We start from the raw sequence: 24,096 nt of genomic DNA, 5'->3' as shown, positions 1-24,096 counted from the left end.
TCTGTAGAGGGCAGCACTCAAGAAATATTTTGCCTTAAACATGCCACCATTGGGGCTGTCCTGCCTCTGAGGTGACTCTGTTCACTTCTGGTTCGTCTGTTCTAAGCCAAAGGTCTTCATGGTCTCTCTTTCTGAAGGGCAGATGGGTTAGCACATAGCAGAAAACGAATAGGAGATGGGGCTTGAGCACTGAGCAGGAGGAAGGGGCTTGAGTCTAGTGGGGGAGTTAGTTCCCCCACTAGACTCAACTAACTCCCTCCTCCAGGGCTCCTGGGTGGAGGCTGACATTATCCATAGGCAGAGGACCTACTATGGGGTTTTGGGGCTCAGATCAGCAAGGATTTGGGGCTGTGCTATTATGAGTTTCCTTATGGCCCCCGTGTGTGATTTCATCAGTGGAGAAAGAAAAGAAAGTGCAAAGTTTAGGGGTTGGTAGGCCAGTCTTGATTTGAAGGTATGTATCATGTGGTATTTTTTTCCTTTTTCTTTTTTTACTTAAATTAGTTGGCCAATCGGAGTTCTGAAACTTCAGACTTAATCAATAAATAAGCCTTAAATCTGGATATACAAGTTCTTGTGAAAAATAAATTGCATAGAAACATAAGGGCAGTCCGTTAGAGGAGAGTAGCAGCTGCTTGCTGTAGACTGGATGGACCCTGTGTGCAGAGTTATCAAAAGCATCAGACCCCCGGGCTGGAGCAATAGTGCAGCTGACCCAGTTTCAGTCCCAGCACCCTTAGTGGTTCCCTGAAGTTTCCAGGAGTGAATCCTGAGCACAGACCCAGGGTAAGCCCTGAGCACCTTCAGGGATGGCCCAAAGACAAAAAAAAAGGGGGAGGGGAGGAAGATCAAGAGAAACTATATCACTAGGGAGCCAGCGAGCACATAGTGACCGTGAAAGGACTGGTTCAGAGCATCTCAGGCCTTGGAGCATAGGCTAACGGAGCTCAAGACTGAAATAGGCTAGTCTCCAAAAGTTAGTGGAAAAAGGAGATTGTTTGCCTCCATTCTCTACCTCAGGACCATGAGTAATCTTGCTCATACCACCAGAAGGCAAGAGCCCTGTCAGGCATCCAAGATTGATGGTCATACCCTGCAAGCTTCTGCTTGGCCCTATGCAGAGAACGCAAACATACGTAACCCAAGCTCTGGATGGCATCACATTAGCACTGTGGTGAAATCATTAAGAGCTTTTTCAAAGAGATCAAGCAGATTTCAAAGACAAGTATGTGCATGCACAGCAAAATATTCTCTTGGGATCTGGAGCTCAGAACCTCAAAATCTCAAGCTCAGGCATCACCAAACCCAGGTGAGTATAAACTCAAGCTTAAATGAGACCAACAGCTTAAACTCAGAATTTCTCAAGCAAAAAATTCCACATTTCTTACTATAGACACTTAAAAGGCTGGGAAAATAGTGAAAGCTAAGGGCATATAAATATCTTGGTTAAACCTAGGAAGATATTTAAATCTCAAAGGTAGCAATAAGAACTACCAGACTACAAAACAGAAACCAAAGAGATAGTACTGAGGTTAAAGCATTTGTTATACAGACAGCTAATCTCAGTTCAATCCCTAACACTGCACTGTACTCCAGTACATCCTAAAACAAACCCCAAGCATAAAACAGGATTTTCCTATTCAATACACACACGCACACCCCCCAAGCCAAGACATGGCACACATAAGCCACATGTCTGCTACCTCACCCATTACACACAGGAAAGAAGATTTACAGTTAGTAGGATAGAAGGAGCAATTAAGCTTAAGACTGTTCAAAGTTTAAACTTCAGTCTATGGCATAACGCTTTGAAGACAAGACCGCCTTCACTGTTGGTGCTAAGACTCCAGGCAGACCTAAAGGATCAGGCAGGAAGTAGTCATATATAGCACAGGCATTATTATTCCACTGCCCTTTGACCTCAGGACCTCAAAGGTGCTGAGTTCCCGAATGTCATCCTCCACACACTACCCAGGCATACTCTCTCTCAAAAAAAAAACAAATTTTGTTTGTTTTTGAGCCAAACCCGGCAATGCTCAGGGGTTACCCCTGGCTCTGCACTCAGGAATAACTCTTGGTGGTGCTCAGGGGACCATATGGGATGCCGGACATTGAACTCAGGTTGGCCACATGCAAGGCAACCACCCTACCTGCTGTACTATCACTCCAGTCCCCACACAAATTTTCTTAGTCTCTGCTTGGGTTTTTTCAAACAGTACTCCATCAACTCCTTCTCTCAGCTCCACCTTAAAGCAATATCTTGAAACTACAATTGTCATTGTCATTGTCATCCCGTTGCTCATCGATTTGCTCGAGCGAGCATCAGTAACGCCTCTAGTTGTGAGACTACTGTTACTGTTTTTGGCATATTGAATACACCATGGGTAGCTTGCCAGGCTCTGCCATGCGGGCCCAATACTCTCGGTAGCTTGCCAGGCTCTCCGAGAGGGGCGGAGGAATCAAACTCAGGTTGGCCACGTGCAAGGCGAACGCCCTACCGCTGTGCTATCACTCACTAGGGCTGGAGTGAAACTACAATGTTGTATGTTATTTCCCACGCTGAAGAAAACACTTCCTTCATGGCTACATGAGGGATTAAAAAAAAAAAAATAGACTTTTCTGAAGCTCCACAAAGGAAGAATTGAGTTTTTAAAAAATAGATCATTAAAAAAAAAGAACTGAACTCTGCTTCTCAGATTTTCAAGGAACAGAATGAGCAAAAGAAAAAATATACTAATTAAATTAAAATATCAAATGAAGCCAAGAGTGTTGTAATTTATTAATTAGCATTGGAAAGATAACTGCCTCTGAGCTGTTGGAACTAGCTTTTATAAAGACATTTGCATACAAATATGAACTCAGATGCACTCAAACAAAAGTAAGAAACACCTGAGAACTAAGGCCTTTCTTCTCAGACCAAAAATCACATTCAAAACTTGCTTCATTACTATACATCCTGTAGAAAACTCGTTTGAATTTTATGCTGATCATGGCATTAAAAAAACTTCAGAGCTCTGTGAGAAACACTACAAACCATCACGGAGTTAAGCTTACTCAACTGAAGGGACTTATATATATATTTTTAAATCATTAGTGAGTCCCTTTACTTGCATGCTCTGTGAAGAGATACAAAGTAACAAAAGTCACACATGGTTGATTTTTCCAAATGACTGGAAATGCAGAATGTGTCAAGTTAAAGAAATCTATCAATTGGCACATTAATAGATTTCATAAGATAAACTTCTGAGTTAACATCAATCGATTCTAAAAAGGCTTTTGACAAAAATTCTCCAAACATCTATCCCAAAACTGCAGGTCCATGTTTACCGCAGGATCAAACAACTAATAAGTAGAATAATTTGCCAATTTGAATACCTTCACTCAGAAATCTAGAGACGACAGCAAAGAACTCTGTGGTGTTAAGCACATGAAATCTTAATTTACCTCTGGTGTGACTAGCTTTGCAAAGTTTATGTACGGGCAATGACAAAGAGGACCGAAAGGAACAAAGAAGACATTGAGAGATTGATTTGACTGAGAGAGCAGTTCATTTTTTTTCCACTTTGATGATCTCTTCATAATTAAAAATATGTCAAACATTTTCTCAGGAAGACTAGGCAAAGTGAGAGGGAGAGAGGGAGAGAGCAAAGGAGAAACCAACTCAGCTGACCAGCTGGCTTTCTAAATCCCCAGATGCCAAAGAAAACTGTGGTTCATGCGCTAAGATAGTGCCAGCAGGGCGCTCCTTCACCAACCAGGCCTGGGGAAGGTGCCCTGGGAATCGTCGAACCTGCCCAACAAGTTATTCCTCTCAGGCCAGCCCTTCCCTGCCCTCCTCCCGCTCTGCGACTCTCAGTGTTCAGGCCGGTTTCACTGGCTGGATAAACACACATTGACCGTCCTGTCCTACCTGCAGGCGGGAGGGGAAAGCGAGCAGCGGGCACTGGAAGCAGGACCCAGAACGGGATTTAAGCACAAGACCGTGAACACTCCAAAACCCAAAAACCACTGGCCACACTCCCTTACCTGTTGTAGCATCTCTTCCGCCGCATTGAGCTTCACCTGGTGTCCTTCCAGACACACTTCCAGGTCCCGAATCTTCTCTCCTTGAGCTTCCACTTGGTCTGTGAGGACGCTCACCTGCCCAGGGGGAAAAGAAAAAAAAAGCAAAAGTGGAAAAGTGGGGTATGTGCATGTTGCAAGAAAAATGTCTCGCTAGAAGAGGTGAGCTGGGAAAGCATATCACTAATTCTTAAGACACACGGCTTTGCTTTGGGGTAGGTGGCAGGTGGGGGGAGGAGTGTCTCAGATGAAAGAAACTCCAGTTCTCTTCTTACCTGTTCAGGGAGTCTCAGCCACTACCTGAAGGACTTTGGTTTCCTGCTCTTGACAGACTCAAGAGGAAAACACCCAGCAATCAAGAGAGCTGCCCTGGGCTGGACTCTTGCTCCTTTCTCCTCTCCAGGAGCGCACAGTAGTCCCGACCTCAAGGCATATCTCAGCTGGCTTGCCAGGACTTCTCTGCCACCTCACGTGGAAGGGCAATCCAAACTTCTGCAGGAACTAACCAATGACCTTCCTTCTCTCATAAGGGTGTGAGGAGTGCTCACCTATCAGGTGAGTGTTCTGAAGCAATTAAGGAATGTAGGATGTAAAGGGCATGTATTAGCACTGACAAAACTTGGCTCAGAGAGATCTGGAGCCTCACAGGCCAAAACATGAGTCTAAGTCATAAATATACACAAGCCACACTGCGCACTCAGTGGCAGGGGGAGAGTTTCCCTCTGAAGAACATTTGAGTGTGTCTGTTGGAGTTAATCAAGCCAGAAAAACCCACTAGGGCAAAAAGTCACTTAAACTATATCTTTTATAGGGATGGAGAAATTTTTTTTTTAGCCTTCTCTATTAACTGCCCCAGGATCCATTCTTTCATCAATAGGGATTTGAAAGAAAGAAAGTGAAAAAAAGGACATAGGGTGATTTCATCCAAATAATCAATAACTGATAAAACAAGATTCCTTTTGGTCTCTACCCAGTGGTTGCCATTGCCGTTTTCATGCGGATAAGCCTATGCTACTTTCTAGTCTGCAAAGGAATTAGAGTTAATGTGAATATAATATTTAATAACGTGAGTAAATAAACCTCATGAATTATAAAGCTTTTTATTATGAAGGAACAAATCTAAATAAACATGGCTCCTTCAATCTTTTCATTTTTATGTTCCCAAAGGCTGAATGCATTATTAAAAGACATTCCTGGAGTTGATGCATGGTGAGTTAACATTTTAATTCTAATCCCCAAAGAGGTGCATTCTATCAGCAAGGCTCATTTTTAACACCAAATTTTGTGGCTCTTGGTTTGTGTTTTACCCTTGTTGCCCATTGCTCCCAACAATCTTGATCTTTTCAGCTACTAACCCTACTTTCAATAGGCTGTGTTCTTGGGGAGACCTTTATTTCTTGGGTTCCATAGCTTCTAGTTTGGGTAGAGTGTTTTATGGTTAATCTTATTATGAGGATTAACACATGTAGTTTATACCACGCCTTGGGGCACCACCTCTTGGAGGATTAATACAGGTTCCCCAGCACCCTCACCTCAGAACTCAGCAACATATAAAACTGAAGGGGCACACATTGGGGGGTCCTTGGAAACTCCCATTCTCTCTACAAATCATAAATGGAGAAGTGAACAAAACTGGGACAGTATAAAGATTCTAGGATATGACCTTTACTCAATAAAAATCAGTATCTTTGGGGCCCCTATCATGACTAAGTGAAACTACGTATGAGGAAAATATAAAAATATGAAAACAATCTTGTTTTGTTTTTGGACTACACCCAGCACTGCTCAAGACTTACTCCTGGCTCTGCACTCAGAAATCACTCCTGGCAGGCTTGGGAGATTATATGAGGTGCCGGGGATCAAACCCAGGTCGGCCACATGCCAGGCAAGCGCCCTGCCTGCTGTACTATCTTTCTGGCTCCTGAACTATAAAAATCTTTGCTTTAAGAAGTAATAATCTGGGACTGGAGCAATAGCACAGCAGATAGGGCATTTGCCTTGCATGTGGCCGACCTGGGTTCGATTCCCAGCATCCCGTAAGGCCCCCTGAGCACCGCCAGGAATAATTCCTGAGTGCATGAGTCAGGAATAACCCCTGTGCATCGCCAGGTGTGACCCAAAAAGTAAAAAAAAAAAGTCATAATCTAATGAAGATATATTTTTCCCACTGTTCTGTTTTTAATCTAGAAACAAATTGTTATATGTAATGTCTTACTCTTCTTCACATTGACCCAGGAAAACATGCTGGGCCATGAACTCCAATCCATTCCACTGGGTTGAACTGCCATGTGAGTAAACAAGAGGGTCTCCCATGCTAATGAGTGCAATGGAGCCACTGGAGAGTAGGGGAATCACAGAAGAGAAACATATTTGTTAACTACCTGTAGTATAGTCACAAGCTCCTTGCAGCATAAAAACCATTAAGAAACCATTTCTGACTTTGGTAGTAAATACTGCTTCCCAACTGTGTTAGGCTTATTTAAATTTTTTAATAAAATAATAATAATAATAATGAGAATATTATAACATAGGACTTCTTTATTAAGTTATAAATCCTTAAGTAAAGTAGGACTGCTAATTCACTCAGGATGGTTCCTGGTTCAAAAAATTCTAAATTGAAACCTCTTATTATTAGTCATGTCATTGCGATGTTTCAAGTTACACCTCAAAAGGTCTGCAGTAACATGCGCTAGAAGATCTACCTTGTTACCTGTCTGAGGGAAGTTTCCACCAGGTTTCTCTAGGACCACCAGCGTCCTGATGTCTAGCCATAGCGCCCTTGGCTGTGATTCCCACATGCCATGCACAATTGTACCTACAGTGTATTGGCCAACCACCTCTTGATCTGGAATGTGCCCCTCTGGGCATTCATATAGCTCCTTAGCTGGACTTCTTTCGGTCTGTTCTATCAGCGAAGCCTTCCTTGACTACACAGTCCTTATCCTATTTTTTTTTTGACACAATATCTGTGGTCACTTGAAAAATTTTATACATTAGTTTACTATCCATGCATATATGAATAGAAGTTCTGGGAGAAGAGGGACTTAAGTTTTCTCTGCTGTTGCATCCCAGATCCTAAAACCAGTTGTGGAAGATAATCCTGTACAATTTGAGTATTTCTTTTTAATAAATAAGTCTATAAAGGGGAATTGATTCAAGTTAGGAAGAGAAGTTGTCTAATTGTGCACCTGGGCAACTAGGGGTAGGACAAGGGTAAAAACGTGAAAATATTCATTGTGCTTTTTAAAACATCTATTACTCTGGCATTCATAAAATAGTGAAATGAATGAGAGAAATCAGGTAAAATAGAAAAGAAAAGCTGAACACCTTGTAGCCTATTAAATCTACTTCCTGAGTTAAAATCCACAGTCAGGGAAGAACCCCAACTACGCCCTTCCCCATTCCACTACCAGTCTCGTCAACACCATTCACATTTTGTAAGAAGCTGTGATTGAATAAATCTTCATGGTCTCCAAACTGTCCGTCACAGCATTTACTGCATATAGGTGCTTGGTGCTTGCTTTGGGCATTTAAGAGCCAGGATGCCCTGCGTGCTCACTGAGAGCTCACCCACAAAAACGTTCAACTCTATGTTCAACCAAGGAGCAAAGTTTGCAGAGGTGAAAAGAGTCTGGCATCTCTCTCTTCAAAGCAAGAGGGTCACCAGAGGTTTGCTAGCCCATGCTAACAGCTCTAGGGGATTTAGACTCCAGGCATCAGTCTGGATCCAGCCTGAACATTTTCAACTTGATCCATTTATTCCCACTCGCCCTTAGGCACTTATCACTCATGGCTCTGTTTCACTAGTGACTTGAGGCCACATCTTCTCTTTCTTTTTCTTTGCAAGATTCCAGGCTCCTGGAGCACAGGGCCCCCATGAACCAGTCTGCCCACAAAGCCTGCAATGCATGGAGGCAGGTGTGTGGGGTATGTGTGTGTTGGGCGGGGGGAGCGGGGTGCATGTGAAAGATAAATGAATCATTTGCAGTTCCCAAAAGCCAATGTCAGAGTTAAATTACATCCCCAGTTACTTTTACTTTGTTTCAAGAAGGAAAAAAAAAAAGAGTCTTTTTGAAAACAGACTTTGGGAACAAGAGTCCAACAGAGCAAACTCCTTGCCCTTCCCTCTCACCTAGGGCAGTGACAGAGTTGAAAGCAACAAGATAAGCTGGTTCCCACCAAAAAGTACCCACCTGTAATATGAGGGACTCCTTATCTCCTTCTAGACGCGCCAGGCGTTCCTGGTAGGTTTCATTACTAGCAGCACCGTGGGGATTTACCTGGGACTAAAGGAGAAGGGGAAAGAATACATTTTAAAAGGTTAGGAGGACATCCGACCAGTTTCCCAGTGAAGTGTACTATTTTTGAGGACAGTTTTGCTGAATCGATGGGCAAAACTAGCTGCTAGAACAGGAAACTGAAGGATTTCAAAATTACTACGAGGAGGACCAGATGCCGCTGTGAGGTGTGCCTGGAGAGTTGGCAGAACCAGCCCTGGGCGACCTCACCCTTGGCCAGGAAGGTCTTCTGACACACTGCAGCGTGATCAGACATGTTGGGTCTGGCTTGGCTGGAGGCACACCTGCCGTAAGGGTCTTCCCTGAGGGGGTCAGGCGAGCTGACCATTCACCAAGGACTGACACGAACACCCATCACACAGGCCTCGGGATCTCCAGGAAGCCCCAGAGCCCAGCCTGAGCCGACAGCAGTGAGGCCGGTGGGCTCCAAGCTCACAGCACAGTGAGCCACATGAGGCCCTTCATCGGCTCACAGGGCCCTTCCAGAAGGACCCTCCTCCCCCTCCAGGCGGGCTGGGCGGCCAGACTGGCAAGTATTTCTGCAGTGCAAGAGCTGAGAGAAGCCGGTAAGGATAAAACACCCGGAGGAGAACCCGAAGAATGATCAGAGAGATCTCCAAGGACTGCGCCTTGGGACAGCATGGGAAACCAAAATTAGCCAGGCACCGTGAGAAAAGGGAGATTTTCCACAGAAGGAACAAGGCAGGCATCTCGGAAAATGCCCTGAGCTAGAGGCAGGTGCTGTGCTTGGATCCCCTTGTGGGTGTGTCTGTCCTGGTTGTGACAGGGAGGCGGGAGTAACTGCTGATGGCACTGAGCTGGCCCAGTGCCACCTGCACTCCCTTCTCCCACGCTGATGGATGCCCAGACCGGAGAGAGGCCCCTGCCGGCCCTCCAGAGCTCTGTGCCGTGAATGAGGTGATCCTACTGGTGAACGGGGAAGTGACAGTCACCACAATTTGGACAAGGCCGGAGGTCCATGCTGCAGTGCTTAGGGGGACCGGCTCCTTCCTCCTCCAACACAACTCAGGCCTGCAGAAAGGGGAGCAGGCACCCTGGCTTGGAGGTGGCGCCCTCTGAGCTCATCTCCCCACATTCCAACCTTCAGAACGAACCTTCCCACCCCATCTCTTGACAATGGGCACCTCCTCTGTCCCCCTCTATCCCCGGTGCACAGCAGGTGGGACTGAAACAAGGGCCGGTCATTCTGCAGCCAGGCCCCTTTTCTGTGAGAGAGCACTCACTGGCTCTATGCTGAAGATGAGGGGTGGGGAGCCCCAAGTCACTTCCGAGGGCAGCTGTGCCAGGCACAGGCAAGCAGGATGCTGCCACGCCACTGCCTCGTATAAAACTCCAGCCTGCATCTGGTCCATTGTTCTGAAAGCTCTTTCATACCTCAAACAAAGGTCCTTGGCCAGCACAAAGAGCTTCTGTCTGATGAGGGCAGTTGGTCATTGCTACGTTAATAACAAACACAGTTCTCACTTGGTCAGACTTTCTGACGAGTCTCCGAGGCTATGACTGAAATACTGTCCAGAACCCAGCAAGGAAAGGGAGGGAGACGATGCTGAATCGTAACTCAAATGCTTCTCTGGAAAGAACTCATGTGATGGCTATGTTTGGGGGCTTGAGGGACTGGAAAGGGATCCAAGCACCCGAGTGAGGCTCTTTGAAGCAGCCCCTGCTCCAGAAGGAGCTGAAGGAGAGAGGTGGAACCAGACAAAACTCCTCAAGACTCCAGCAAGCCACAAAGCACCAACGCCTTGGCCAGACACTTCTACCAGTAGATCTTGTTTTTCAGTGAAGCAAGGTAGTTTTTATTGAATGAAACTCCCCCAGATGTGAAAGGGGGAGGAAGGAAAGGAATACAAGTTCCAAAAGAACAGGAGCTTGAAGAAACAAGCAAGAAGCAAGCATGTCCCCACACCTCCCTGTACTTCCAGAAGACTCAGCAGTCACATCCATACCCCCAAAGCGGCCACTCAATTGAAAAGCTACTCCAGCCTTACCATCCCGATAAAAATACTGAATGCCCTGAACAAGCACCATGATCTTTTAGCACCTGTATTGCAAACAATAATGCACAAAAGGAAAAGGGGAGAGAGAGCAAGAAGGAAAGTGCCTCCCATAGAGGGAGGCTGGGGGTGGAGGGGTGGGGGATTGGGGGATGTGGTAGGGAAACAGGGGACATTGGTGGTGGGGACATTGGTGGTAGGAAATGTACACTGATGAAGGAATGGGTACTGATCATCGTATGATCCAGTTATGAACAGCTTTGTAATTGTCTATCTCACGAATATTCAATAATTTTTTTTTTTTTTAAGAAGCAAGCATGGACAGAGACAGAAACTATTCAAGGGAACATGGGCTTAAAGAGCAAGCCAGATTGTTTTAAAGCGGAGTTCGAAAGTAGGTTAAAGGTCGCAAAGGCAGTACTGGGCTAAGGTGTGTGTTCTGCATGCCTCACACCTTTGACCTCTGGTATCACATGATGGCCTGAGCACAGGTAGGTGTGGCGCTGGAGGTCCCCATGCACTTCCTGCAGTGACCCAGGTGGTCCTTGGCTCCTCAGGGCCCAAGCAGCATCCTCAGGTCTTTAGCACTGAACTGGTGGCCTGTATTTTGTTGTTGTTATTCTATTGAGCAGCCAATGAACAAAAGGGAAGTATGAGTCAGAACAGAAGACAGATCAGAAAGGATTCAGAAAGAAAATCTAGGAGAAAGTCAGAAGAGAAGCGTAACTATTCCTGAGGAATGAGAACCTCTGCAATTTTCAGAGTCCCTGCATTATATAATGGGACGCTGAACTAGCATCAAGTAGCCTCAAGAAGCAGAGTCTATATAGCCTGAACATGAAGGCAACTTAATACCTGTATTGCAAACCACAACACCCAAAAGGAGAGAAAGAGAGTAAAAGGGAACATGCCTGCCACAGAGGCAGGGAAGGGATGGCGGGTGGGGTGGGCAGGGATACTGGGAACACTGGTGGTAGAGAATGGGCACTGGTGGAAGGATGGGTATTCGGCCACTGTATGACTGAAATGTAATCATGAAAGTGTGTAAGTCTGTAATTGTATCTCATGGTGTTTCATAAAAAAATCACTATCACTGTATCACTGTCATCCCGTTGTTAATCAATTTGCTCAAGCGGGCACTAGTAACGTCTCCATTGGTCCCAGCCCTGAGATTTTAGCAGCCTCTCCTTACTCGTCTTTCCAAACAATTGGAGGCTCTTTCAGGGTCAAGGGAATGAGACCTGTTATTGTTACTGTGTTTGGCATATCAAATATGCCACGGGGAGCTTGCCAGGCACTTCTGTGTGAAAATTAATTTTTTAAAAAAGGAAGAAGCAGAGTACAGTAAAACTCACTGCCTTCCTGTGAAATGCTCCCTCACCCCTGCAAATAAATAAAAAATTTATGGGTAATATGAGCCAAAGGCCAAAGTAATTCCATGATGACCAGCTCAGCATGGTGCAGGCAGGGCTGCAAATGTACTGCGAGATTGCAAGTAACACCAATGTGCACCAAGGCTGCAGAAAGAGTTTTCATACATCAGCTCACTCCCTCTTTCCCAGAGGCCTATAAGATGGGAACTACTCTTCAGCTTATTTAATAAAGGCACTGAGGCACAGAGGATATGAATGAGGCACAAACAGATAATTTGCCCATGTTACCATGTAACAAGTTAGTATATTTTCTATTGTTAGAGCATAGCTGAGAAGAGTGAGTACCAACTTCACTTTATAATACTGGGATATATGTGAATTTGGTTAAAATAATTGTAACATTGCATGAACCTAAATGTTCATTCACAAAGGATTGGTTAAATAAACATTCATACGTAGACAATTTATAGCAATTAAATATTAGATGTAGATGTCTACGAATAATCACAGAAGAACAGAACATATTGGGGGGCTGGAGCAATAGTACAATGGGGAGGGCCTTTGCCTTGCACGTGGCCGACCCGGGTTTGATTCCCAGCATCCCATATGGTCCTCTGAGGACCGCCAGGAGTGATTCCTGAGTTCAGAGCCAGGAGTAATCCCTGTGCATTGCCAGGTGTGACCCATAAAGCACAAAGAAAAAAAACAAGAAAGAAAAAAAGAAAGAACAAAACATATTGGATAGTAAAAAAATAAATCAAGTTCCAAAGAATTTGACTGTGTGACACTGGGAAACTTTACTCTACAGTCCTAGGGCCTGGGGAATGACTCAGAGGAAAAGCAGGAGACTGTGAGTTTGACCCCCAATGCTGCCCCACCCTGTATCCTGCCTCAGTGCTGATGGTCAATGTCAACAGTGCATAATTTACAGCCACTGCACCTAGGTGAATGCATGCCTCAAAATGACGGGCGAGAGCCCTAGCAAGTGCCACGTTATAAAGTTGTGGGAGCACCTAGGTCAGGAGCACCCCCTTGTAAGATATGAATGAAGCTCACAACCATAACACGCAAAGCCACCTCAACTGACAGTGTGTCCTTTGACAAGCACTAAAGGCATGTCATCCCACACAAACATCACAGCCAGAGTGTATGTCCCCCCCACCTAACAAACATCCACAAAGGTAAGTGGGGGGAGGAGAACTTTTCTAATTAATGTTATAATTCCTGTCTGAAATTTCTGAGTTCACGTGGGTTGTTAGTTCACATAGCAACCCTTAACAGTGCTCTCTCCTGGGGAAACACTGGGTGGCAAAAAGCCAGGGGTGTGCCCAGGGCAGGAATTTTGCTCTAACTATAATTATTGAGCATCCTACACAAATGTTTATTTCCTTGCATGATGAAAATACATTTTAAAACTGAGAAAAACTGAGAGTCTAAACTGTGGGACTTAGTGTCTTCCCCACCCTCACCCATAACAGACTTGAGGATCACATGTTCTCTCTGACACACTGGCTCAGAGGACACTGACACCCTCGACACGAAGGTCCCTCCCTCCCCTCCAAGCACCATTTTAGGGGCCAGAGTGATAGTACGGCAGGGAAGGCACTTGCCCTGCACAAGGTCGACCCAGGTTCAATCCTTGGCATCCCTGGTAGCCCTCCGAGCACTGCCAGGGGTAACTCCTTAGTGCAGAGTTAGAAGTAAGCCCTGAGTTTCTCTGGATATGGCTCCAAAACAAACAAACAACAAAAAACTTCTAGTGAGGGGCTAGGCTCAGGCCATGAACTAGAAAAATGGGTCCAAGACCTGGAGCACATGATTGGCATGAGGGAGCCTCAGGTTTCATCACAAGCACCTCTGGGAACAGCCTCCAAATATCACCTGCCCGTAAACAAAACAAAACAGAAGAAAACTGTGACCAGGAGGAGGTGGCTCAGGGAAGAACCTAGAAAGCATCTGAGAACAGAGCCAAAAAGAAAATAACTTTCAAAGTCTCTTGCTGAATGCCAATATTCATCAGCCAAAGGTGAAGATTCGGTTCAGTGAGTAAATGTATAACTCCTTATCCCAGTGACAGGGCAATAGGTATTATTGCTTCCTGATGTCATTCTGGATTGAATCATAAAATCCCTTGTATCTCAGAAGACCACGTGGTTATGGAGGTAGGGGGATAGCATGCTAATTGTGGCAATATTTTTTTAAAAAGACTTAGAACACCACTCTACCTGCCCTACTTTGAAAAGAGCTTGCTTTGTCAGAGGCTACACCGACTACTTTAACAAAAGAGTTGCTGTTTGAAATTGCTATCCAAGAACAGAAGGCTTGAATTAACACTGAGATCAAACACCCACGCCCTTGAGTGATGATTCCAGGTTTCAGGGAGTCTCAGAAAGTCCATACTCTATGAGGTAAATCAGCAATGGTTGGTTACCCATCACTCTATCGATGCAATCAGCCAGAGACAACCAAATCAGAAGGACACTACAAAAGGTCACACTGAACTCAGAAGGATGTTCCATGCTAAATTCCTACAAGCAATCCACTGATGAATATAAATAAGGGGCAAGCCATTTTTAATCAATAATGTTAGCCTCTAAGCTAGATATATTCAGTGAACTACTACAGTACTAAGGTGAAATATACATATGCATTATATTACATATACTATGTATGTATCACTGTCACTGTCATCTCATTGCTCATCAATTTGCTTGAATGGGCACCAATAATGTCTCCATTGTGAGACTTGTTACTGTTTTTGGCATATCGAATATGCCACAGGTAGCTTGCCAAGCTCTGCCGTGTGGGCGGGATACTCTCGGTAGCTTGCCGGGCTCTCTGAGAGGGATGGAGGAATTGAACCCGGGTCAGCTGCATGCAAGGCAAATGCCCTACCCGCTGTGCTATCACTCCAGCCCTATATGTATATATAATATCAATTTCTTTTCTGTTTTAGCGGTTATATCTATAAATATGCACTGTAGCACTATCGTCCCATTGTTCATTGATTTGCTCGAGCGGGCATCAGTAATATCTTTATTGTGAAATTTGTTGTTACTGTTTTTGGCATATTGAATATACCACGGGTAGCCTGCCAGGCTCTGTTGTGTGGGCGGGATACTCTCGTTAGCTTACAGGGCTCTCCGAGAGGGACAGAGGAATCGAACCCGGGTCAGCTTTATGCAAGGCAAATGCCCTACCCGCTGTGCTATTGCCTCAGTCAGTCTATTGCTTCTCGGCCTTTTGGCTAAGATCAAGTGTAGTATCTATAAATATGATAGGGAAGAAATAAACCTTCTCATTCAAACTTTCAGCAGACAGGAACTGTCCCTGACTCCATAATTCAGATTACTTACCTAGAAATACTGGGAAGCACAGTGCTCACTATGGAGGTGGAACGGTAGCATTCCTGTGCCTGTGTTTTCTGGCACCTTGGCTATAGAATGTCACAGTGAAATCACTCCTCGACCCAGAGAGAGTTCAGCAAGTAGGGCATTTGCCTTGCACATGGACAACCTGGGTTCAGTCCCCAGCATCCTATATGGTCCCCCAAGCAATGCCAGGAGAAATTCCTGAGCACAGTTAACTCCTAAGTTTATCAAGAGTAACCACTCAGCTCTGAGGGGTGTGGCCCCAAAACAAACAAACAAAACTCCCCACCAAAAAAAAAAAAAAAGAAAAAAAATCACGCCCTCACTTGTATCACAGAACTGAGTCACAACAGGAAGTTTTTATCAGTTTATTATCAATCACTTGAAACATTTAGCCAGATTGTTGTGGCCAAACCACCTTTGTCCTTACCCCTTACCAAAGCTTTGCCTTCAAGAGGCAGGCAAAGTCTTGGGTGCAAGATCTAGCTCTAAAGCCTAGAGCTGTGGGAGATAAATAGAAAGCAGCCCCAGAGGGCTAATCATGTCTTCCCCCAGGCCCTGACCTCAGAGAGACATAATCGATTCTTGGAGGCAATAGGTGTGTTTCTAGGAGACCCAAACTGCTATCCACAATGGGGCAGGGCAGGGCTATGACACAGTGCCAGCCAGGAGCAGCCTATGGTGGGGCTATTCATAAACTCTCCTCAACAACGGGGCTTTGGGTGATATAACAGCTGTGCAGCGTGTTGGAGCCTGGAGATCAGAGTGGATTTTAAGAGCTGATCACCCCTCAGTTCAGAATACTGGGGGGAGAGAGGACTGTTTGCATCAGAGCAGGCAGATGTCATCATGACACAGTTTCTAGCTAAAGGGCCATGCAGGGCCCTTGGGGATTAAGCACCTGCCTTGTCAGCCTGCAGCTGCGTTTAACTCCATCACCACCCCACATATCAAGTGTGAACCCAGTGGGGCTACTGTTCGGGATCTTTGGTGCCACTGTATGACCCTCACCGACCTTCCACCCAGAACTTCAACCAACTGTGTGAGCCCCGAGCATTGTAACAATAACAACCACAAAGGGAAGAAGGGAAAAAATAAGGTTCTCATAAATGACATTTTGTAGCTGGAGCGATAGCACAGCGGTAAAGCATCTGTCTTGCATGCGGCCCAACCCGGGTTTGATTTCTCCACCCCTCTCAGAGAGCCTGGCAACCTTGCCCGCACGGCAGAGCCTAGCGAACTACCCGTGGCATATTTGATATGCCAAAAACAGTAACAAATCTCACAATGGAGATGTTACTGGTGCCCACTCGAACAAATAGATGAGCAACGGAATGACAGTGACAGAGTGATAAATGACATTTTAAAAAAGGGGGACTGACTGAGGGGCTATACAAAGACACTAGCCTAATCTAGACAGAATCCTACACCCTCATGTACAGGAATTAATGAGTAAGGAGTTGACTTCTGGTAAGTTCATCAAATTCTGAAAACTGGACACTAGCACACTCAAGAAATCAAACATGCTTCCATATCTTTGGAGATAGTGCATTTTAAGTAGCACACTCATAGCACTGTCGCCCATTGTTTATTGATTTGCTTGAGCGTGCACCAGTAGCGTCTCCATTGTGAGACTTGTTACTGTTTTTGGCATATCAAATATACCACGGGTAGCTTGCCAGGCTCTGCCGTGTGGGCGGGATACTCTCGGTAGCTTGCTGGGCTCTCCAAGAGGGATAGAGGAATCGAACCCGGTCAGCCACATGCAAGGCAAATGCCCTACCCACCGTGCTATCACTCCAGTGGCCAAGTGGTATAAGGTGCCAGACTCAAGCATTTTAAGTAGGGAGAGAAATTGTAGGAGGACATTTAAAACCCACAAAGAAACCTTACTGTTAATTGTGGAAAATTTCAGACTAGTCAATTTTCCCCATTGCTTTCTGTCGATGAAATGGGAAGAGAATGGGAATCAATGGTACAAATAAAATTTTTCTGACTCTGCCTAATGGACTTTCTTGTCTTTCTATCTTAACAGAAGAGACTGAGATCATTTACTTTATAACTACCATGTGACACAAGACAGTGTGCTGTCTTCTTAGGTCAATCCTCAGTTCTGGGCCATCTGAGCTAAGCCTGGTCAGTTGGAATTCTTCCTTTGAATCTATTAACTTGGGATACAAGGATAATAGTTTTGGGGCTAGTACAAAGGTTGATAGTGGTAGTTAAGAGGCGATGAGATCGTGAGTGACCAGGTCCCACTGTCCCCCTTACTGTAGAAGAATCCATCAACAATAGGAGTCAGCTGTGAAGCCAACCAACATGGAAATGTGGATGAATGCCAGAGAGGAGAGAGAGAGAGAGAGAGAGAGAGAGAGAGAGAGAGAGAGAGATTGGCTTTCTCCTCATTGATTCAAACTGTTTAAAGGCAAGGATAGCTGCACTTTCTTTCCCCACTTCGCCTGCCTGATTTCAAAATCATTTTTCTGTTGCTTGCAACGGAAAGTCCTGGCATTTATCTCAAAGGATGATCAAACAAGTGACTAAAATGTATTCCTTTGGAGAAAGACTTCCAAGAAATAATCCCTCCTATTTATGTGTCGTACTGAATTACAAAGGAATTCTGCCTACCATTGCTTGACTTGACTCAGTTGGTAATTTTTAGGACAGGCTGTCAGTTCTGAGCCAACTATAGTTAAAGCAAGAATTACCATCAAGGGCAGATGGAGAACTACTTGGTGGCACAGGATGTATTTCTGTGGAATGTACTGGAGGGAAAAACACATGGTCTCCTTTGTGTGTAAAATGGTGGCATTTTGTCCAGCATTGACAGCCTCCATTTTTTGCTCCCCAAAAGAGTAAGTCGAAGAATAGGAGGTCAGATAGTTCCAACACGTGCATGGGTACAACGGGGGGGGGGGGGGGGTTTGAGGAGAGGGTTAAGAAAAAATAAAATGAGGCGCCTGCATGATAATAACAGTGGGTATGGTGCTTGCCCTGCACAAGTCAGCCTGGGTTCTATCTCTGGCACCCCATGTGATTCCCTCAACCCACCAGGACACCAGGAGTGATCCCTGAATGCAGAGCCAGAAGTAAGCCCTGAGCACCACCAGGTGTGAGACCACCCCTACCAATAACCCCTCCCCCCAGAAAGAAGAGGCTGAAAAAGAGCTAAAAGAAATAAGGGTGAGGGGATGGAGTGATAGTACAGTGGGTAGGGCATTTGCCTTGCATATGGCCGACCCAGGTTCAATCCCTAGCATCCCATACAGTCCCCCAAACACCTCCAGGAGTAATTCCTGAGTGCAGAAGGCAGGAGTCACACCTGAGTATCGCTGGGTATAACCCAAAAAGAAAAAAAAAAAGGTGAGAAGGGAAAAGAAATGAGTAGACAATAGTAAGGATATAAAGCACTTAACAACCCCTTAAAATTTTGTGTTGAACAAACGCAATGCCCTGGATACCTGTACAGAAGCCAGGTCTAGGAACTGTAAAAGGTGTCTGGGGGAGTGTCTGTGCGGCCCAGAATTACAGATTTTCTTTTCTTCAGCCTTTGCCCATCTAGACTTCAAAGCAGGGACTTCTAGGGGGTAGACGATTTGTCTGCACACACAGAACTATGTGTCTCCCAGGCACAGCCTTCTCCTGAGGGCAGGCAGCTGAGCTAACTGGGTGTGATCTCAGCTATGTCACCACCTCTCAGGCTTCTCCTCCTTCACACAGAGAAAAGCATGCCTCCCTCCGGCATACAGAAGGGCAGGCTGGTCAAAACACACACACACACACACACACACACACACACACACACACACACACACGAGACAACAACAATGCAGAGTACCCTTTAGTGCTAGTAATTCCTCCCTGTGAGATGGAGAGGCTTTGAAGGATCATGGAAATATGGAAATAATTTAAATGGCTTTGTTGAGATGAAAAGATCCAAGTACAGAGAGAAGCAAAATTCATTCCTTGTACTGACAGTTTTAATTAACTCACCCTTTTTTGTGTGCAAGAAAACAAAAAGGAGCAATGTTTCTGATCAGGAAGCTTATGTAGCCTATAAGGATCTGTACAAACAAAACAAGGGAACAATAACCAAAATTCTTTCAGGCTGGGAAGAAGAAGAAGAAGAAAAAAAAAAATGCCCAAGTGGCAACAGAGAACCTACTGTGAGCTAAGAGCCCAGGAATCGTGCCTGGGGCACCAGCAGATGAGGACATGTTCACGCTTCCATTGTCCCTGAAATGATGCCCACATTTGACTCATATCTATAAAGTCACAATGTTCCCTCTTAGGAGCATTTTCCTATGTCCTGTGAGTACACTGGGCTCCAAACCAAACAAGGAGGATGGTGAGAACTTCATTAACCAGTAATGACCAATCATAAAACCCAACTCTGTTATTTATGTTCCAATCTAGATGTTGGGTCAAGTTTGGGTTGAATTGAGCATCACTCACCCTGGCAGCCTCCTCGAGCTCATCACCCTGACTCCAGGGGATGGTTAGAAGCATGAGGCTGGCTCATGCACGCCTTCCACTGCCGAGTGGTCACGAGGTGGTCATGATGGGCTCTGTGCCACAGAATGCTGATGGGGGTGAGAGCTTGACGCGGGGGTTAGAGGCCATGCAGAGCCCCACGAGCACAGCCGGGCTCCATATATGCTCTGGAACATTCTGGAGGCTGCTGGGGGAGGTATCTGCAGCTTGCCCTGAACAGCATTTCCCAGGAGGCCCCCAGTGAGCACTACACTTAGCTGTACAAACTAACTCATTTTACAATGTTTGAGGGAGGCAGAAAGAAGGTCAGATGGGGTGTTCTGTAGTATTTAATCACAGAGTGTGGGAAAATCTATAGGCATGCAGCTTCTTCGTATGACTACTCTTTGTTACAGCCGAAAGTTACTTCTCAGGGTGGGCTGGAGAGAGAGCACTGTAGGTAGGATGCTGGCCTTACATGTAGCTGGCTCAGGTTCAGTCCCCAGAACCCCATTTGATCTCCGAAGCCCTGCCAAGAGTGATCCCTAAACACAGTCCAGAGTGATCTCTAAGCATAATCAGGAGAAAGCCAAGTATGACTTAAAAACAAAAGCAAAACCAAAAATCTACTTCTCGGAGCTTCTACCCTGATGTTCCTCAACATATAACTGCCCTTTTTTTTTTCCCTATGTCGAGATCTGAATCTTGGCCAAGGACTCGTCTTTCTGAGCTTCTAATAAGTTATGGATTTCACTACCCTCAGCATCTGGGCCACACATATAATCTCTCCTCACTGGTCAGATCACATCAAGTATATGGTGGCTCCTTGCCTGAAAATGCAGAGACAGTGAAAACAACACTGCATAAATGAGACCTGGATAACCTTGGGTAACCCTTCTTCAGTCAAAACTAAAAACACAGATGATGCAGATTTTAGCAAGAGAAGAAAACGAAAGGAAACGTGTAGTATTTTACAGGCTGTCTGGTCAAGGGGAGCTCATCTACTCCAGAAAATCAATTTCCAGTGCATTGAGGCTGACAGGCACAGGGGAAATATCAAAGTCATTGAGCTTAGTTCAAGTTCAGACAGTATTCACACACCAAGTTGGTTTTTTTTTTTTTTTTGGTCTCCAGAAACTTGAAAATGTCGTCCATAAAAATAAGGGAACCTGAAAATTATAAAAATAATACTGAGCTACAGTATGGGGTTGCCTTACATCTTGTCGATCCTAGTTCAATCCCTGGCACTTTCAAGCATTCCTCTGCTCACTGCTGGTAGTGGTCCCCAAGTGCAGACGTAACACAATACGGGTCCCAAAATCCAGCACCAAAATTAAAAATAAAGTTATTAAAATTAAAATTTAACCAAAAACTAAATTAAAAGAATAAGAACTGAGCTGATGTGTCAGAGATAACACAGGAATTTTACCTCCTATCTGCCTTGCATTTGGTCAATTCTTATTTGAAGCTACAGCACCATATATGTTCCCCAGAGCACCACTAGGGGTCACTCCTGAGCATGAAGCTGGGCGGAACCCGTGAATATCATCAGATGAGACCCCAAAACCTCTTCCCAGGCTCTATAGAACAGCGGGTAGGGTGCTTACCATGCATGTGGCGAACCCCGGTTCTATTCCCGGCACCCCATATGGTCACCGAGCCCTACCATGAGTGATCCCTGAACACTGCCAGGTCTAGCCCAAAAACAAAACAGAAAAAGGATCCCCTCCTAGATAGATTGGTAGGTAGATAGGTAGATAGGTAGATAGGTAGACAGACAGACAGACAGATAGATACAAAGAAAAGCTAACCTGGAGCCTGGGGGTGTGACTGCTTGCCTGACAAGCATGAGGCCATGCATGAGGCTCCCATACCACACAAACTGCCACTGAGCCACTGAGCCTCAGCAGCACTGCCAGCAAGATCATCACAAATGCACAAATCCTGGTGCACCACAACCAAGTAATTGAAACGCTACAACAAAGTGTGTAACCCCTGAACACTGCAACCACAATGGACAACCACTGAGGCAAGAGAAGACATAAATAAAGCACAATTATACGGTGATTCACTAATTTAAAAAAAACTAAAATAAACAAATTAGTTAAATTAAATAATTTTTTTTTAAGTTACATCTATTCCCACAGCATGGTTTAGGCGACCCAGCATTTGGGGAACCCGAATGGATGCATTTCAGCAGGTGCTTGTAAGTAAGAAAAACTCCCCCACGATTCTTTGGCTAAAGAATTGAAGAGCTTTCTGAGGTCACGGAGATAGCTCAAAGGACTAGAGAACAATTCTAGTATGCCCGAGATCTTTGGTACACTACGTGACCTCCTGAATGGTGCCAAATGATGGCCCTGGTTGCCCCTTGAGCACCTCCAAATATGGGCCCCACACTACTGGCTTCAAGCAGCACAGGAACCAAGCACCACACTCCCCAGATGTCCTTGGAGTACCCCTAGTCCCCAAGCACCATGGGGAAACTGACCCTTCGACCCCTGCAGAAAAGTATTTAAAGGCTTTCTGGCATTAAAAGGCCTATTTATTTTTACAAAACCAATGTTTCCAGACCCAGTTCCACTCGAGGTGAGGAATAATAGTCAAGATATTCTGCAATCTTTGACAAGAAGTTAAAGACATTGTTTCCAAATGTGGTGGCACATAACCAGGTCCCTAACTCCCAGAGTCGGATGAGAGAGCCCATCCTGACCTTGGCCTTTTATACCACCACCTCTCAGCTTCAATTCTATTTAACAGCTTACATGCCACTGGTGAGAGTGTTATCATCAAATAACCTAAATATGCACCTTCAAGAGAGAGCAACACAGTTTCTAAACAGCAATTAAACAACTGGGTCAACTGATGCTCATTCAACTAGATTTCAGTCATATGTATATTTAAATGACTCAAATACTCCTGAACTTGGTTCCGCTCTCTAGGCTCTGTACATGATCTAATCTCTGAGCCCCGGAAGAGTATCAGTGATAAAGCACTATCTTCCATGCACAAGCCCTGGACCTGAATCCCCAGAATGTCCCACATCAGGAAGTCCAACCCTCGGTGGAGCTATCAGAACCCAGCACCACAAGTGTGAACTGGAGCACACTCGATACACACAAGTGTGTAACCCCCAGACATTGAAATAATCAAAAAGAAAACAGGGAGGGAAATGGGAGGGGAGAAAAGAAGGAGAAAAAGAAGGGGAGAGGCAGAGAAGGGAGGAGAAGAGAGAAAGAGAGGACAGGAGGAGACAAGAGTGGAAACATATCTACAGTGAGATAGAATCCTCACTGTCAGAGTTAACAGAAGCCTGCAGCAACAGCACAGGGTAGGAAGGAATTGATTATACATCCAAGTAAGAAGAGAGGCTTTGTAAGTAAAGCCTTTGGCTTAAATGATCAAGTCCTGGAAATGATAAAGACATTTCCCCAAGAGAATGCCCCTAGGAGAATAGCATCTTTGGGCAGGACTTGAAAGGAGAGAAAAGCATCTGATTTGCCAAAACCATTCCCCAAAATTAGAGACAGGAATACGCTTGGCCTCAACTAAATTCTCTTGATCAGGTGGTTGGATGTGTAAGAAGGGATATCTGTCAGTGATATGTTAATTACAATACATTGTCCTGTGATGGTATTAAAGTCAGGAGAGAGAACACAGGAGGTTCTCTGAGCAGGGTTCTTTCTTCACCTCGCCAACTCCAAGAGACACACTGACTCAGTTTGATATACACCTTCAAGACAGAATCTCAGTGCCAGGTGAGCCAGCCGGGGGTGGAAGGGACACACAATGACTGCCTTAGTGCCTCTACAGAATCAGAAGTAAGCTCCCTGTGCTTCTTGGACTGTCTTCTTAGGTTGAGAATGAATTAGTGAGGAGAATGGCTGGGAAAGGATGCTTGGGAACTGGAGGCGGGAAGGACATGCTAGAAGGAATCTAAACCCTATCTTCAGGGACCATACCGTGAGCAGTGGATTGAGACTAACTGGAAAGGAACAGAAACAGAAGCTTTAGTCCACTCTCTCAATAACCCTGATGGGGCCAGGAAGGTGGTTGTAAGACAGCATGGAGAGGCCAACAGAGGGTCAAAGGCAGTTTTGACTGAAGTTTTGAAGAGAAGCGTTTTCTGCCAAGAGCAAAAGACAGGAGGGAAGGAGGAGGGGTGGAAACCAGAGACACCAGAATAAGTGAGGTATGATTGGGTGAGGAGGACTGGACACCGGGATGGCCTTGGTGGAGGGAAGGAGGAGTCTTAATCCAGGACACAGAAGGGAGCTGAAATGTGACAACTGTCAACATAGTTGCATTTTATGGTGAAGGGGCAGGAAGATGTGAAATTCATCTTTGCATGGCTAGTTTGTCTTCAGTGAAGGCCCTGGCAGCATAAAGCAGGGGACACAGGGAAAAATAAGGAAGAGCTATTCCAGAGAAAGTAGAGAGGGGACAGCAGGATGGGTCAAGGGGTCACCGAACTCCGCAGCTAGCCATGGAGGTACCAGCAGAT

General features: G+C 45.2%; 1 protein-coding gene and 1 pseudogene across 4 annotated transcripts in view; one reads left to right on the top strand and one right to left on the bottom strand.

The window, feature by feature from the left end:
* PPFIBP2 (PPFIA binding protein 2) overlaps positions 1-24,096 on the bottom strand; it is a 169,750-nt gene that overhangs the window by 59,900 nt on the left and 85,754 nt on the right. For all 4 annotated transcript variants that reach the window (XM_055143370.1, XM_055143371.1, XM_055143372.1 and 1 more), the window contains 2 exons: positions 8,256-8,348; positions 4,027-4,140 (listed from right to left, as the gene is read on the bottom strand). In XM_055143370.1, coding sequence (XP_054999345.1) covers positions 4,027-4,140; positions 8,256-8,348 — 207 coding nt within the window. The remainder of the gene's footprint in view (positions 1-4,026; positions 4,141-8,255; positions 8,349-24,096) is intronic.
* LOC129406414 (U2 spliceosomal RNA) lies at positions 14,976-15,047 on the top strand (annotated as a pseudogene).

Source organism: Sorex araneus, chromosome 6 (assembly GCF_027595985.1).
Source record: "Sorex araneus isolate mSorAra2 chromosome 6, mSorAra2.pri, whole genome shotgun sequence".
In the NCBI taxonomy this organism is placed as follows: Eukaryota; Metazoa; Chordata; class Mammalia; order Eulipotyphla; family Soricidae; genus Sorex; species Sorex araneus.
This window is presented reverse-complemented; position numbering and strand designations above follow the sequence as displayed.